This window comes from Oncorhynchus mykiss, chromosome 4 (genome assembly GCF_057628025.1).
Source record: "Oncorhynchus mykiss isolate SJ-2025 chromosome 4, ASM5762802v1, whole genome shotgun sequence".
Classification (NCBI taxonomy): domain Eukaryota; kingdom Metazoa; phylum Chordata; class Actinopteri; order Salmoniformes; family Salmonidae; genus Oncorhynchus; species Oncorhynchus mykiss.
This window is the reverse complement of record NC_143025.1, coordinates 78,992,134-79,010,160: the sequence shown is the minus strand read 5'-3', so window position 1 is coordinate 79,010,160 and position 18,027 is coordinate 78,992,134. Positions and strand designations below refer to the sequence as shown.

General features: G+C 43.4%; 1 protein-coding gene across 1 annotated transcript in view; it reads left to right on the top strand.

The window, feature by feature from the left end:
- LOC110522464 (actin-related protein 10) overlaps window positions 1-18,027 on the top strand; it is a 21,048-nt gene extending 3,021 nt beyond the window's left edge. The window contains exons 3-12 of the mRNA XM_021600885.3: window positions 11,771-11,853; window positions 12,015-12,123; window positions 12,565-12,740; window positions 12,979-13,058; window positions 14,035-14,070; window positions 14,275-14,354; window positions 14,536-14,609; window positions 15,015-15,096; window positions 16,655-16,856; window positions 16,989-18,027. Coding sequence (XP_021456560.1) covers window positions 11,771-11,853; window positions 12,015-12,123; window positions 12,565-12,740; window positions 12,979-13,058; window positions 14,035-14,070; window positions 14,275-14,354; window positions 14,536-14,609; window positions 15,015-15,096; window positions 16,655-16,856; window positions 16,989-17,170 — 1,104 coding nt within the window. The 3' untranslated portion in view covers window positions 17,171-18,027. The remainder of the gene's footprint in view (window positions 1-11,770; window positions 11,854-12,014; window positions 12,124-12,564; window positions 12,741-12,978; window positions 13,059-14,034; window positions 14,071-14,274; window positions 14,355-14,535; window positions 14,610-15,014; window positions 15,097-16,654; window positions 16,857-16,988) is intronic.

Below are 18,027 nucleotides of genomic sequence, written 5' to 3'. Positions count from 1 at the left end.
ACTATCTCACAACTCGATGAAACCTTCACTCTTGTGCAGACATTTAGAAACAAAACATGCCAATTTGGAAAATTGGCCACAGGATTTTTTGAGCAAGAATTAAGATGACTTTCGAGTACTAAGACATGTATAAAAGCAACCGATACCATTAATAAGAAGGGGCTAAAAGCGTCTTATATGGTGAGCTACCGAGTGGCTAGGACAGTCAAGTCCCATACTATTGTGGAGGACTTAATTATCCATGCTGCTGCGGATATTGCTGGGACAATCCTGGGGGAAAAGGCCCAAAAAACGAATGCCTTCATCAAACAACACTGTTTCACGACGCATCAGTGACATGGCAGGAGATGTTTTGAAACGATTTCTGCTTTGCATACAAGCCAGTGAATTCTATGCGTTACAGCTGGATGAGTCAACGGACGTAGCAGGCCTGGCACAGCTCCTGGTATATGTCTGTTACGTTTATGGGGGGGTCAATTAAGGAAGATATCCACTTCTGCAAACCACTGGAAGTCAGGACAACAGGAGAGGATATTTTTAAAGTACTGGACAGCTTTGTGACACCAGATGGACTTTGGTGGTAAAGATGTGTTGGTATCTGTACTGATGGCGCAAAAGCTATGACAGGGAGACATAGTGGAGTGGTAACGTGCATGCAAGCAGTTGCTCCCGACGCCACTTGGGTACACTGCAGCATCCACCGAGAAGCTCTTGCTGCCATGGGAATGCCTGACAGCTTGAAAAACGTTTTGGTCACTACAGTGAAAATGGTTAACTTTGTTAAAGCAAGGCCCCTGAACTTGTGTATTTTCTGCACTATGCAATGATGTGGACAGCGACCATGTAACCCTTTTACAACATACAGAAGTACACTGGTTATCAAGGGGCAAAGTATTGACACGTTTTTTTTTATTTTTATTGAGAGACGAGCTTAAAGTTATCTTTACTGACCATAATTTTCACTTGTCTGACCGCTTGCATGATGACGAGTTTCTCACACGACTGGCCTATCTGGGTGATGTTTTTTCTCGCCTGAATGATCGGAATCTAGGATTACAGGGACTCTCCCAAACTATATTCAATGTGTGGGACAAAATTGAGGAGCTCTTCTGTATGCATTAAGACGGACAACACACAGGTCTTTCCATCATGTATATTCTTTTTTTTGTGCAAATGAACTCAAGCTTACAGACAATGTCAAATGTGATATAGCGAAGCACCTGAGTGAGTTGGGTGCCCAATTACTATTTTTTATTTTTATTTCACCTTTATTTAACCAGGTAGGCTAGTTGAGAACACCTTTATTTAACCAGGTAGGCTAGTTGAGAAGTTCTCATTTGCAACTGCGACCTGGCCAAGATAAAGCAAAGCAATTCGACACATACAACAACACAGAGTTACACATGGAATAAACAAAACATACAGTTAATAATACAGTAGAAAAAAGAAAACAAAAAGTCTATATACAGTGAGTGCAAATGAGGTAAGATAAGGGAGCTACGGCAATGAATAGGTCATGGTGGCAAAGTAATTACAATATAGCAATTAAACACTGGAATGGTAGATGTGCAGAAGATGCATGTGCAAGTAGAGATACTGGGGTGCAAAGGAGCAAGATAAATAAATACTGTATGGGGATGAGGTAGATAGATGGGCTGTTTACAGATGGGGCTATGTACAGGTGCAGTGATCTGTGAGCTGCTCTGACAGCTGGTGCTTAAAGCTAGTGAGGGAGATATGAGTCTCCAGCTTCAGTGATTTTTGTAGTTTGTTTCAGTCAATGGCAGCAGAGAACTGGAAGGAAAGGCGACCAAAGGAGGAATTGGCTTTGGGGGTGACCAGTGAGATATACCTGCTGGAGCACGTCCTACGAGTGGGTGCTGCTATGGTGACCAGTGAGCTGAGATAAGGCGGGACTTTACCTAGCAGAGACTTGTAGATAACCTGGAGCCAATGGGTTTGGCGATGAGTATGACGTGAGGGCCAACCAACGAGAGCGTACAGGTCGCAGTGGTGGGTAGTGTATGGGGCTTTGGTGACAAAATGGATGGCACTGTGATAGACTGCATCCAATTTGTTGAGTAGAGTGTTGGAGGCTATTTTATAGATGACATCGCCGAAGTCGAGGCTCGGTAGGATGGTCAGTTTTACGAGGGTATGTTTGGCAGCATGAGTGAAGGATGCTTTGTTGCGATATAGGAAGCCGATTCTAGATTTAATTTTGGATTGGAGATGCTTAATGTGAGTCTGGAAGGAGAGTTTACAGTCTAACCAGACACCTTGGTATTTGTAGTTGTCCATTTATTCTAAGTCAGAATAGTGATGCTGGACGGGCGGGCAGGTGCGGGCAGTGATCGATTGAATAGCATGAATTTAGTTTTACTTGCATTTAAGAGCAGTTGGAGGCCACGGAAGGAGAGTTGTAATGGCATTGAAGCTTGTCTAGAGGTTAGTTAACACAGTGTCCAAAGGGGCCAGAAGTATACAGAATGGTGTCGTCTGCATAGAGGTGGATCAGAGAATCGCCAGCAGCAAGAGCGACATCATTGATGTATACAGAGAAGCGAGTCGGCCTGAGAATTGAACCCTGTGGCACCCCCATAGAGACTGCCAGAGGTCCGGACAACAGGCCCTCCGATTTGACACACTGAACTCTATCAGAGAAGTAGTTGGTAAACCACGCAAGGCAATCATTTGAGAAACCAAGGCTGTCGTGTCTGCCAATAAGAATGTGGTGATTGACAGCGTCGAAAGCCTTGGCCAGGTTGATGAATATGGCTGCACAGTAGTGTCTCTTATCGATGGCGGTTATGATATCGTTTAGGACCTTGAGCGTGGCTGAGGTGCACCCATGACCAGCTCTGAAACCAGATTGCATAGCGGAGAAGTTACGGTGGGATTCGAAATGGTCGGTAATCTGTTTGTTGACTTGGCTTTCGAAGACCTTAGAAAGACAGGGTAGGATAGATATAGGTCTGTAGCAGTTTGGGTCTAGAGTGTCACCCCCTTTGAAGAGGGGGATGACCGCGACAGCTTTCCAATCTTTGGGAATCTCAGACGATACGAAAGAGAGGTTGAACAGGCTAGTAATAGGGGTTCCAACAATTTCGGCAGATAATTTTAGAAAGAGAGGATCCAGATTGTCTAGCCCGGCTGATTTGTAGGGGTCCAGATTTTGCAGCTCTTTCAGAACATCAGTTGACCGGGATAGGGCTAGGGGTAGCAAGGTGGCCAGCCAGGTGGAAAGCATGGCCAGCCGTAGAGAAATGCTTATTGAAATTCTCAATTATAGTGGATTTATCAGTGGTAACAGTGTTTCCTAGCCTCAGAGCAGTGGGCAGCTGGGAGTAGGTGCTCATATTCTCCATGGACTTTACAGTGTCCCAGAACTTTTTTGAGTTTGTACTACAGGATGCAAATTTTTGTTTGAAAAAGCTATCCTTACTTTTCCTAACTGCCTGTGTATATTTGTTCCTAACTTCCCTGAAAAGTTGCATATCACGGGGCTATTCGATGCTAATGCAGAACGCCACAGGATGTTTTTGTGCTCTTCCAGGGCAGACAGGTCTGGAGTGAACCAAGGACCATATCTATTCCTAGTTCTAATTTTTTGGAATGGGGCATGCTTATTTAAGATGGCGAGGAAGGCACTTTTAAAGAATAACCAGGCATCCTCTACTGACGAGATGAGGTCAATGTCATTCCAGGATACCCCAGCCAGGTCGATTTAGAACGGCCTGCTCGCAGAAGTGTTTTAGGGAGCGTTTGACAGTGATGAGGGGTGGTCGTTTGATCGCAGACCCATTACTGATGCAGGCAATGAGGCAGTGATCGCTGAGATCTTGATTGAAAACAGCAGAGGTGTATTTGGAGGGCGTGTTAGTTAGGATGATCTCTATGTGGGTGCCCGTGTTTACGGATTTGGTGTTGTACCTGGTAGGTTCATTGATCATTTGTGTGAGATTGAGGGCATCAAGCTTAGATTGTAGGATGTCCGGGGTGTTAAGCATGTCCCAGTTTAGGTCACCTAGTAGCACGAGCACAGAAGACAGATGGGGGGGAAATCAATTCACATATGGTGTCGAGGCACAGCTGGGGACAGAGGGTTGTCCATGGCAAGCGACAATGGTGAGAGACTTGTTTCTGGAAAGGTGAATTTTTAGAAGGAGAAGCTTGAATTGTTTGGATACAGACCTGGATAGTAAGACAGAACTCTGCAGGCTGTCTTTGCAGTAGATTGCAATACCACCCCCTTTGGCAGCTCTATCTTGGCGGAAAATGTTAGTTAGGGATGGAAATTTCAGGGTTTTTGGTGGTTTTCCTATGCCAGGATTCAGACACGGCTAAGACATCCGGGTTGGCAGAGTGTGCTAAAGCAGTGAGTAAAACAAACTTAGGGAGTAGGCTTCTAATGTTAACATGAATGAAACCAAGACTTTTGCGGTTACAGAAGTCAATAAATGAGAGCACCTGTGGAGTGGGAGTGGAGCTAGGCACTGCAGGACCTGGATTAACCTCTACATCACCAGAGGAGAAGTAGGATAAGGGTACGGCTAAAGGCTATACGAACTGGCCGTCTAGCACGTTCGGAACAGAAAGTTAAAGGAGCAGGTTTCTGGGCACGATAGCATAGATTCAACACGGCGATTCAGACAGTTAGCAGGCCGGGGCTAACATGCTATCCGTTAGTAGTCCGGGACTAGCAAGCTAGCAGTTGCCAGACCAGGGCTAGCAGTTAGCAGACCAGGGCTAGCAAGCTAGCAGTTAGCAGACCGGGGCTAGCAAGTTAGCAGAATGGCCTTTGGGGGACGTTGCGATGGAGGTAAGTCTGTTTTTGCCTCTTCGTGCGGTGACGTTGATAGACCAGTCGTGGATTAGTAGGGTTCCAAGTTGCTCTAGGTAGCTAGCTGGCCGCAGATAGCAGAATGGGCCTTCAGCGGACGTCGCGCCTGAGAGGCCTGTTGGAATCCTCGGGCAGATTATGTCGGTATTCCAGTCGTAGAGGATCGGCGGGGTTCCATGCCCCCGTACCGGCAGTAGAAGGGGTCCGGAGATTGTAGACCAGGAGTTGGCTTCGGTGGTAGCCCAGGAGCCCTAGCCGGGCTAGCTTCAGGCTAATTGGTGCTTGCTCCGGGATGGAAACGCTAGCCAGGAGTAGTCACCTGGGATTGAGGTTAGCTAGTTGCAAAGATCCAAATGAAAATGTTCAGAGTTTGAAGTAGGAATCCGGGGATATGGAGAGAAAAAAATAGGTCCGTTATGCTCTGGTTTGAGTCACGTTGTATGAACTGGCGAGAGTTTTCTGAGCTCAAGGTTAGCTGATGACCGCTAGCAGTGGTTTGCTGACTGATAGCTGGTAGCTAGTTAGCTGGCTAGCTTCAGTTGAGGGATTCCAGATCCGAAGTAAATAGAAATACTTCAGAAAAAAAACAGATCCATGCCACATTGGGTGAGGTGGGTTGCAGGAGAGTATTTAGAAGTTGAGGTTTAGGAAAATATTTCTAAAAGATATGCGAAGAAAAAGATATACACAAGGGAAACGACAGGACAAAGACAAAGACCTCTGACTGCTACGCCATCTTGGAATGAGCCAGGTACTTTCCCGAAACGGATGACACAAACAACTGGATTCGTTATCCCCATCATGCCCTGCCTCCAGTCCACTAATTGATATCTGAACAAGAGAGCCTCATCAAAATTGCAGCAAGTGGTTCTGTGAAAATTGAATTTAATCAGAAGCCACTGCCAGATTTCTGGATTGGGCTGTGATTAGAGTATCCTGCCTTGGCAAGTCGGCTGTTAAGACACTGATGCCCTTTGCAACCATGTACCTATATGAGAGTGGATTCTCAGCCCTCATAAGCATGACAACTAAATACATGCACAGACTGTGTGTGGAAAATGATTTAAGACAGAGACTCTCTCCAATACAGAGTTATGTGCATCCTTTCAAGCACACCCTTCTCATTAATCTGTGGTGAATTATTCACAATTTTTGATGAACAAATAAGGTTTAAATGTAGGCTGGATAAATATAGAGCAACATTATTGATTATTATTATTTGTGCCCTGGTCCTATAAGAGCTCTTTGTCATTTCCCACGAGCAGGGTTGTGACAAACTCACACTCATTCTTATGTTTAATAAATGTATCGTATAGTGTGTGTGTGGCAGGCTTACAATGATGGCAAAAAACAACATTTGAGAGTGCGGTGACCCTGATGCTAGAGGGGGTACGCAGCTGGAGGTTGAATATTTGAAGGGGTACGGGACTATAAAAGGTTTTGGAACCACTGTTCTAGACCAACTGCAATTGACCTATGTCCTACTTTGCCTCACATGACCACACAGCTGGGCAGTAGTCCAGTTACGACAAAGCTAGATCCTGTAGGACCTGTCTGGTCGACTGAGCAACGCCCTATCATGGACAGACCTCCTCCTGTTTTAGCTACCATTTGAGTCTATATGTTTTTACCATGACAGCTTGCTATCTAGGGTTACAGTTTAATCTCCTCAACTTGCTCAATAGCCACATTTTTCAATAATAGATCTAAACAAGGTTTAGCGTTGAGCGAGTGATTTGTCACACAAATGATGCTTTTAGTTAAAATATTTAGCACCAGCCTATTGCTAGTTACCCATTCTAAAACTGACTGAAGCTTTATGTTAAGTATCTCAGTTATTCATTTTACTTTTGCAGCCAATGAGTTGTCAGCGTACATAGACATACAGGCTTTATTCAAGGTCAGTGGAAGGTCATTTGTAAAAACAGAAAACAATAATGGTCCTATCCGGCTGCCCTGCGGTACACACATTCAACTGAATTTGCATGAGGGAGGCTTCCGTTCACGAAAACCCCTAGATAGATAGATGGGTAACTCTCAATCCATAATAAGGTAGAGGATCCAAATCCATAACAGCAAAAAAAAAAGTCAGCAATAGGTTATTATCAATGACATCAAAAGCTGCACTGTAGTCTAACAAAACAGCTCCCACAACATTTTTACTATCAATTTCTTTCAGGAAATCAGTCATTTGTGTCAGTTCCATTAACCATTAAAGGGTGCGCTGCTATTCAAGGGCACACACTTATTTTAGGCTTAAATTGAAGATGTGGCAAACAGGAGTCCCAATGTATTCCGCTACCAACCTCAGCAATTTACCATCCAGGTTGTCGGTACCAGGTGGTTTGTCCTTATTTATATATAGCAACAATTTTTCACCTCTTCCACACCCACATTGTGGAACTCCAAACTACAGTGCTTGTCTTTCATTATTTGGGCCATTATGCATAAAATGAAGGCTCAGCATTTGTTGTTTGAATGTCATACCTAAGTCCACTAATATTGTCAACAAAAAAGTTATTAAAGTGATTAAAGGGTTTTGTTATGAACAAGCCATCTGCTTGTGCTTCAACACCTGCATTGCTTTCTGTTTGGGGTTTTAGACTGGGTTTCTGTACAGCACTTTGTGACATCAGCTGATGTACGAAGGGCTATATAAATACATTTGATTTGATCTGCCTCAATGCAGGATGCAGTTGTTTGCTTTTTTTTGCCTAGAATTTAATTTACAGTACTCCAGAGCTTCTTACTATCATACTTTATATCATTTATCTGTGTTCCATAGTATAGTTTATTTTTGTTTAATTTAGTTACGTGATTTCTCAATTTACTGTATGTTTTCAAGTCTGCTGTGTTGTCAGACTTATCTGCTATTCCCTTTGCCTCATCCCTCTCCGCCATACAGTTTTTCAATTCATCATCTATCCATGGGGATTTGGCAGTTCTAACAGTCAGTTTGTTGATGGGAGCCTATCAGTAACCAGAAGAAGCAGTTTCATAAATTCTTCAAGTGCAGTGTCCAAATGTTCCTCATTACACAAATCAGACCAACAAATATATTTCACATCTTCCACATAGGAATCATTGAAAATCCTCTTGTATAATTGTTTATACACAATTTTAGGTCTCGTCTTTGGAACTTTGTTTTTTAGATATGGCTATTATATTATGATCACTACATCCGATGGGTGTGGATACAACTTTAGAGCAGATTTCTGCAACATTAGTAAAGACCTGATCAATGCACATGGATGATTTAGGTAGGTTGACTGATGACTTGAACCAGATTGCAGTCTGGTTAGCGATTGGAGATTATTTTTGAGTGGACAGCTTGATGACAACCAGTCAATATTTAGGACACCCAGAAAATATACCTCTCTTATGATATCACAAACATTATCCAACATTTCACACACCAAGTCCAAATACTGACTTGTAGCACTTGGTGGTCTATAGCAACTTCCTACGAGAATAGGCTTTAGGTGAGGCACATGAACCTGTTGCCATATTGTTTCCACATCATCTGACATGAGACCCTCTCTCAGCCTAACATGAAAACACTGTCATCAGCTCTGCTAGGTCAAGTAAAATGGTCAGTGTGGCGTTCTCTCATTTGTGTCTGGAAGTAGCTAGATAGCCAACTTTAGCCAATTAACTTGTGTGCTTGGTTGGGACAAGGCAGCTGCAGAAGGACGAGTAGGCTGCAATTCCCCATCGTTTATCAGTGCAATTTTCACGGCCAACTAGCAGTAAAAGTTGAGAGGGTTTATTTAATGTGCCTTCGATAGATTTTAGCTCATCTTGCTCTGGCTAGCATTAGTTGTTGGTGTGCATAACTGAGGGAGAGAGCCTACATTTTCATGGTTGTTTGATCAATAGGACTGTAAAGTTTCCAAATGTAATAGAACTCCTGTGGTATTTACATACTTGCAGAAAACCATTTGGGTGCATTGTGGCTTTTGGCGAATGCATTCTACTGATCTGAAGTCGCGCTGTTAGAACTGCCTGCAAACATCTAGTTCGAAGTGAATGATGGCAGGCTTGTGTGGCAAATGACTTTTGCGTAAAGGCCTACTGTAGCTTTGACTGCCTATGGTGCACCAGTCTGCGTAGAGTCTGGTCCTGGACGAGACGGATGTTTTAATTTAGTGCAGGGTCTATTAATTGTCCAAACGCATGGCTGCTTTCACAAATGCCTAATACATCATTCCCAAACATTCCCAAAACGGGCATATCTAAGCGGTCGCTTGTCAGAATCATTTTTTTTTATTTACATTTTTTTAAGGTGTCATGCTGCCTTGAATGACAGATTTTAATAAGATTTAATGTTGCTAAAATGCTGTCAGTTCCATTTTAACTTTGGACAGGCAGTATGGTCCAGAATATGTGAGCGGAGCAGAGCGATCCCAATTTGATTGGAGCGCGGCACAAGATTCCCAAAAGCTGAGCGTCGGCCTTCTCACCCGCTCCAATTTTGCCCCAGTAGCGCTCACTTCACTAGCTCATGCCATGCCCAGCCCAGCATGCATTTTTAGTCTACTTCTGTGCTGCTGTAGATAACTGTCATTATAGCAAATTATTAATAAACAGAAAATCTGATCTCTTAAAAGTTTCATTCATTTTTGTTCTGTTATCTGTATACAATAGGCCATCATTGATTTTGATCCCAATAGGCCTGGAATATTCCCACGTTCAAGGAGCTCTCCGTTTTGATTGGATTATTTTGCCTAAAAACCTTTAGGCCTGCCTATAGACAAATAAAAATAAGTCTGCATCTCTACCTGGCAAGAGTGGCCAAAGGGGTGTTTAGCATCCCCAGTGGCTTTGCCAGTGTAGAGAGGATATTCTCCGCTGCTGGCCTGCTCTCCAAGCACCATTGTATGAACCTGAAGCCACAGACTGGACAAACTCTGTCACGTCTGCTCGCGCTCCCCCTTTCTTGCGCTTGAGGGCGCCAGGCTGCTAATCATTACGCACACCTCCTGTCACCATCGTTACGCGCATCAGTGCTGCCTGTGGGTAAAACAACCCATGGTTACCTTGATTACCCCATTGGCTCATAGCAAAAACTTGACATTTTTCAAGCAACATTTTCTTATTGTCTGCTTGTTTAAGTCCATTACAAAACTACATTAAAGGAAAGTACAACATGTCTAAAGATTTCTTGGTGGCAGGCAATGTTGAAAAGTATTCTCACTACTTAGAAAAACCTAATATTGTAGGGCTTCCCTCATGCCTCTTCATGTAGATTAGCCACTTGAAAGTTAGCTAGCTACCAATCAGAACATCATTAAGATAGCCAAGACCAACAACCCAAACAAACCGGCTATAATGCTACAAGTAGTGAGTGGAGTTAGACCTTACTACACAAGTTGAATGTCTTACCTGTGATTAAATGTTTGCACACACATAACTGTGTGTAGCCTACTTGGACACCGGGTCCCCATAATTTCGCACTGTTACGTTACAGCCTTATTCTAAAATGTATTAAATTGTTTATTTTCCTCAATCAATCATCCATAATGACAAAGCAAAACATTTTTAGAAATGATTGCTAATTTGGTTCAAGTCCAGGCTCTGGCTGGGCCACTCAAGGACATTCGGAGACTTGTCCCGAAGCCACTCCTGTGTTGTCTCGGCTGTGTGCTTAGGATCGTTGTCCTGTTGGAACCGTCGCCTCCAATCTGAGGTCCTGAGCAGGTTTTCATCAAGGATCTCTCTGTATTTTGCTCTGTTAATCTTTTCCTCGATTCTGACTAGTCTCCCAGTCCCTGCCGCTGAAAAACATCCCCACAGCAGGATGCTGCAACCACCATGCTTCACTGTAGGGATAGTGCCAGGTTTCCTCCAGATGTGATACTTGGCATTCATGCCAAAGAATTTGTTGTTTTCGTAAGACCAGAGAATCTTGTTTCTCATGGTCAGAGTCTTTAGGTGCCTTTTGGCAAACTCCAAGCAGGCTGTCATGTGCCTTTTACTGACTAGTGGCTTCCGTCTGGCCACTCAACCATAAAGGCCTGATTGGTGGAGTGCTGCAGAGATGGTTGTCCTTCAGGAAGCTTCTCCCATCTCCACAGAGGAACTCTAGAACGCTGTTAGGGTTCTTGGTCACCTCCCTAAGGCCCTTCTCGCCCAATTGCTCAGTTTGGCTCTAGGAAGAGTCTTAGGAACCACTATCTTCTTTCATATAAGAATGATGGCGGCCATTGTGTTCTTGAGGACCTTCAATGCTGCAGACATTTTTTGGTACCCTTCCCCAGATCTGTGCCTCAACACAATCCTGTCTCAAAGATCTACGGACAATTCCTTCAACCTTATGGCTTGGTTTCTGCTCTGACATGCACTGTCAACTGTGGGGACCTAATATAGACAGGTGTGTGTGCCTTTTCAAATCATGTCCAATCATTTGAATTTACCACAGGTGGACACCATGTTGTAGAAACATCTCAAGGATAATCAATGGAAACAGGATGCACCTGAGCTCAATTTCGAGTCTCATAGCAAAGGGTGTGAATACTTATGTAAATAAAGTATTTCAGTTTTTTTATACATTTGCAAACATTTCTAAAAACCTGTTCTTCGCTTTGTCATTATGGTGTATTGTGTGTAGATTGATGAATTCATTTGATTTGATCCATTTTATAAAAAGGCTGAAACGTAACAAAATGTGGGAAAAGTCTGAATGCTTTCCGAAGGCACTGAACAACACAGCAGCTTTTCGGCATGTTTTGTTATTTCTGTATAATAAAATAATTGACAAAGTTGGCTCTTTTACAATGGGGGTCAATGGGAAATAATAATATTTTTTTCCCCAATTTGTGCTCGTGGTTGAGGGGAATTCCTTCATATGACATGAATACCGACTCAAAGTATTGAAATGGACAGCCTCATCTATAACCATTTCTGTCGGTGTGTCTTTTCTCACAGTCTATCAAAGTGGTTCAGTACAACATCAACACAGAGGAACTCTACTCCAACCTCAAGGAGTTCATCCACACGCTCTACTTCAGGTAAGGAGCTTTTGACAAAGCTAGTAGTGTGTGTAGTGACTGACACATCAGTGGCAATAACATTAAAGCAACCATGGGAGTCAGCCATTTTGGAGATGCACCCCAGGCCATAATAAAATTAATGATTGAATGTCTGTCTACTACCTTTCTGTCCTGCCCAGGCATCTGCTGGTGAACCCCCGTGACAGGAGAGTGCTGATCATCGAGTCCATCCTCTGTCCCTCCCACTTCAGAGAAACCCTCACCAAAGTCTTCTTCAAACAGTTTGAGGTACTGAGACCAGCTGGACCAATGATCTATGTCTATGGGTGCATTTACACATGCAGCCCAATTCTGATCTCTTTTTTTCACTAATTGTTATTTTGACCAATTAGATCAGCTCTGAAAAATATCTGATGTGAAAAGATCTAATGTGATTGGTCAAAACCAATTATTGGAAAAAATATCAGAAATGGGCTGCCTTTGTAAACTCAGCCTCTTATGTGTAGAACCACTTTACCTGATACTAAAATGCTATCCCCTTCTCCTAACCCAAACTAGATGGGTGTAAGCTAAATGGTGAATGCAATGCTCCCCTAAGCCAATAGGGAGGCTAGATGGAGCCATCTCCATAGTGCTCACACCTGACAGTAGTTGGAACACAAAGGGCATGGATTTTATATTTTCAGATCAGGCAATGGATGTTTAGGAGGATGCCTCTGTGTTTCCCAGGTGCCCTCAGTGCTGTTTGCTCCCAGTCACCTCATGTCCATCATGTCTCTGGGCATCAACTCAGGCCTGGTGATGGACTGTGGCTACACTGAGACACTGGTGCTGCCTGTGTATGAGTGCATCCCCATCCTGTCAGCCTGGGAAGCCCTGCCTTTGGGTGGCAAGGCCATTCATAAGTAAGTCGTGTGCATGTGTTTGAGATGGTGTAATTATGTAAAGATGTTGCCGTGTGTGCTACTTTGCTTGTGTCACGTACTGAACTTCAGGGAAACAACCTTTTGTTCACTTCTTGAGAGCTGTGTGTTTCAAGCCCCAGTTTCTTGACTACTGACAGAATCAAGTGTATCAATGTGTGTGCTTTCAGGGGTACTTGCCCCCTTTGTTCTAAGTGGCTGTGTGTGTTCTAACCCTCAGGGAGTTGGATGGGCTCCTGGTGGAACAGTGTACAGTAGACTCAGACTCCAGTACTGGACAGAGTCTACCTACAGTCATTGGTAAGACCCCGACATCAGAAACCTACTTGTCAAAAACATAAGTAACTTACCGTACAACTCAAGCAGTGCTTTGTCATTGTATAAACTGTCTCAGCCGTCCCATGGATCCTCTTGTTTTCTTGCTGTGGCTATATCATGCTTTGTGAATAGCTGTTGTTGGCAATCTTGTTAATTGATTTTCCTAATTAGCTTCATAATGATGCTGGTGTTCTATTGTTATATGTAGAGGAAGGAAGGAATTTATAATTGCTCTCTCTGGGTGAATCAATCATGCAACATTTTGTATTCAGAAGTCGTTGCTATAGCCTGATGTGAAAGGAAGGACCCGCTCCGTCTTTTTTGAATTATATATATGTGTGTATGTATATATACACACACACACATGGCCTATTTGAGTTATTTTTCTCCTTGTGTACTGTATCCTGGAAGTACTGTTCTTTTCTGATCCGAGAGTGAATTCCTATGTAGAGCAGCAGTAGCTCACTAGCTTGCTGATGCAGGGCTAGGCAGGCCTGATGGGCATAAATCATTTAAACAGGCATATTATAGACCATCTCTCTCTCTGCACTACTGAACCACACCACTACAGTACCACGGCACAACTGAATGCACTATTACAGTCAAATGACTGACTATGTAATTAATGGCATGAGACTGTTGTGAATGCAAACACTAAACTGTAGCAAACGTATCCAAGGGAAGCAAAAAAAAAAGTATGTATTAAAATTGGGACAAGTAAACTGCTCTGAACTTATCAAGACTTGATATAATCTACTTTCTCCATACTTCCTCAACCGAAGAGTGCACCTCTGGTGTCCTCTCCTTGTCTCGGACACACACCATTTGACTACAATGAGACACAATCATTTATTACAGTAATAGAAGCATTGGCGTGAAAGGAAGGGCTCAGTGTGAGGGAGGATAAGTGGGTCATTGGTAAATAGATCTCACTTTTCATCCTGTATTTTGTTCCCAGGCTCCATCCCAGAGGAAGTTGTGGAAGATATCAAGGGTATGTTCAAAAGAAACCACTTGTTTTTATTGCCTTTATTACAGACAATGCTGGGATTCCAGTTTAGCAGCTAAAGTAAATGGATTTAGCTACAAAAGGCAGCTAAAGCTAAGTCATTTTTAAAAAGATATCTTCGCCCCATTCATGTATGTTGGCGGTAGCATACTCTCATAGACCCTCTTGTTTGTGTTGTTTCTTGTCCAGTCAGGACCTGTTTTGTCAGTGACCTAAAGAGAGGCCTGAAGATCCAGGAGGCCAAGTTTAACCTAGAGGGCACGGCTGAGGTCAGTGACCTTTAACCCCCAACTGGGCAGTCAGTCATTTCTATATTTGCATTGTCTGGTATATTCAAGCAGTAGCTATTGCTGTGTTCTTCCAGTAAATGCCATTTGTTAAAGTTAGTTTGGTGAGTATTATAGTCCAGTGCATTTGAGACTCTTGCATCCATGTTCTTCCACCTTATAGCGACCAACACCACCCCCTGATGTTGATTACCCATTGGATGGGGAGAAGATTCTGCATATCAAGGGAACAATCAGGTAGCTGTTTTTTTTATATATATCTTCTCAGCTGAAATGTGATACAATTACAAAACACAGCCAAAGGGTTGTGTTTACTGATGTAATCTGTGTCCATTTCATTCATGTCCAGAACATTTCAAACCTAGATATTTGGTTCTGTGTCTCCTCTTTAATATCTGGGTCACCTTCTTCTATTATTGAATCTGGGTTGTCTCTGCAAGGTTTTCATCATGTCTGTCTGTATGCTCTTCTCAGGGGCGGATAATGAACCTACAATTGCTCCTTGGGGCCACAAAAACGTTTATCAAATTGAATTGAAATCAAGACTGTCTTTTTGCCAACTTATTGCAGGGACTCTTGATTGATGTGTTGGTTCTGTATCGTAGGGACTCTGAGTGACGTGTGGGTTGTTGTGTTTTGAAGGGACTCGGTGATGGAGATGCTGTTTGAGCAGGACAATGAGGAGAAGAGTGTGGCCACTCTAGTGCTTGACACTCTGGTCAAGGTAACATTTGTTTTCATAATTGAAAAATACCATGTATTAATCTGGGGTTTCTTTCTGCTCAAACCGCAAGAGATGAGATGCTGCCAAAATGGGTACGGAATTCATGTTACTTCGTCAGTAATTACTGGACGATGTGTTGTTCGCAACGACCTTTCATCAGACATCTGCGTCTTCTAATTAAAATCGTCAGCTATTTCATAATTCCTTTTTCCATTTTGTAATGACGAACACATTTCACCAACACGTACGAAGAGAGACTTTAACCCTGTTACCATAGCAACAGTCCCAGCCTCCCGGGACTCTCCAGTTCACTGAGGTGAAATCGTCTCGGTTCCTTCTCAATTTGCCTGAAGACCCGATGTTGAATTGCATAGAATTCTACTTTGGGCAGAAACTAGCATTTGTATCAGGAAAGTTTCCTCTCACGACCTCTACAAGCCAGAATGCTGAATAAAATGATACTTTACTGGTTGTCTGTGTAGTTGGTCCTTTTGCAGGTAGGAATGCGAGACAAAATATCCACAGAGTAGTATTATCAACCCGACCTTCAGTATGCTGGTCTGTATATCGTTTGTATTTCTGTTTTTATTTTCAATACTGATGCAATTCGCACGTGACAAACATGTGCACCATATGGTTGAGCCTAACTGAACGGCAAACACTTCCAGCTGATTGTAACAGCAAAAAAGTGCTTCGGTTGACTGCATTCGGCTATTGTGCATCATGTGCAATGCGTCAGCATATTGGATATACAAGTGAAAGAACCTACTGGTTCCGTAGAAAGTCGGGTAAACAATTTCCTGTGGATACCCCATCTCCACCTCCTACCGCCAAAATGACCAACAGCATGTACAGCTGGTAATGTAAGTGTAAATATAATTTTATTCAACATTCTGCTTTGTAGACGCTATTGCATATTTTTTCCCGATTTTTTTTTTCAGACTGATATCCATGGGAACAGTCTGATGTTTAGGCAACTTCTCAACGAGTCGGATCAGACCAATGACAGACCATTCATCTTAATAGGCAGAGTAGCTTCCATGACTCTTCTTGCATGCTTTGTGCTTGTGCTGCACTCTGTAAGCACAGTACCATAAGCACTCATTGGTATTTTGTGGACAAGTGTGACAGGCAGTGTAGTAAGCTTGTAAACAGTCCACTTCTCTACCGTGTAGGGTCAGTCAATGAGATTTCTCTCCTGAGAGACCAGCACTGTGGACAAATAGGTTTCTGTGGCTGAACAGGTTTCGTCCCACCCAGTCCTTAAGGAGTTTTTTCTTGCCTCTGTCGCCTCTGCTTGGCACCGGTTGCTGTGAACCACTTAACAAGTACAACTGATTTAGTAAATGAAATAAATCTGAATGACTGATACATTTCTTCTGATCACATTATTATTATTTTTTTTGGTCTTATTAAATCCTTATTTCTGTCCCATAGACAGTCTTAAGCAGCTTGGGAGTTTAAGCCCAGTTTACAGTTAATCTTGTGAAAAGTACATTTGAGAAAATACGAAAGATTGATACATACTGATGTGTTTCTATCTGATGAACCCCCTCAGTGTCCCATTGACACTCGTAAGGCGCTATCTGAAAACCTGGTCATTATTGGGGGCACGGCCATGCTGCCTGGCTTCCTGCACCGGCTCCTGGCTGAGATACGCCTCCTGGTGGACAAACCCAAGTATCGCGACGCCCTGGCCACCAAGAGCTTCAGGCTGCACAGTCCTCCAGCCAAACCCAACTGCACCGCATGGCTCGGAGGTGAGAGACAGAGTAGTCTGATAACCAACCTTGTCCTTGGACTCTGTATGGATCAGTTGGGGGTGGTAATGCAGGTAGGTATACACCAGCTTTGAATAACCCTGTGTCTCCTGCTTTCCTCTCCCTGTGTAGGAGCGATCTTTGGAGCACTGCAAGACATCCTGGGTAGTCGTTCTGTGTCGCGCGACTACTACAACCAGACAGGCCGTATCCCCGACTGGTGCTGTCTCAGCTCCCCGCTGCCAGAATCAGTCTATGATGCAGGGAAGACCCCTCCACCACTCATGAAGAGAGCCTTCTCCACAGAGAAATAAACCACTAGACACTATTGTCTACCCCTGGTCTGCGTCTGCAGTGCCACCCTAAACCAAAAATAGTGCACTATATAAGGAAAGTGGTGCCATTTTAGTGGCACCACTAAAACTCACCCCAAACTCACCCCAGACGTAACTTGAACATATCAGACATTATGGGTGTGCCTCAATAGTCTATTGCGGTTTCCTCTACTCATGCCCTTCCCCTCATCTGTAAGGCGAGGGAGGCACTTTAGACTAGAGATGCACCCAGCATCTTAACCCCCAGATGGCTGTGGATTGTGGAGGTTTTAGTTCTATCAGTCTTTAAGTGCCTGTTCTGTAAGACTCCTGCCACACTGTGTTCCAGATTCTGCTCACTCTATTGCTAACTAGATGTTTTGTCTAAGGATTGCACTGGTACAGTAGTCAGCATTTGAATTGAGAGTACTGTGCTGGGGTCAGGGAGAGCAAGTTCTGGGTCCAGATCGTTGTACACAAGGTGGTCTTGAACAGAGTTGTGGCCATGTGTTGACTGTCCCCTTGAGGCAGAAGTGTGGATTTGACTCGGTTTTCCAGCTGAACTGAGGCTTGTCATGTTAACACTCTTGAGCTCTATATAGAAACTGTCAGTAAGAAAGTATACTGCATTTCAACCAGATAAATTGCAGTTCAGTTTTGATATTTGGCTGTCAAGTTTCTCTTTATGTAGTCCTTGTGAATGCTACCCCCAGGCATTCCTTTTCAGCTAATATGTAGTGTTTTATTTATTTTTTATTTGCCATGTAAAACATTGAAACTGATATTAATCTCCCCAGAGCTCTTATCCTGTAATGCATCAACTCAAACAGCGCTGAATAAACATTCCTGCTGTTGCA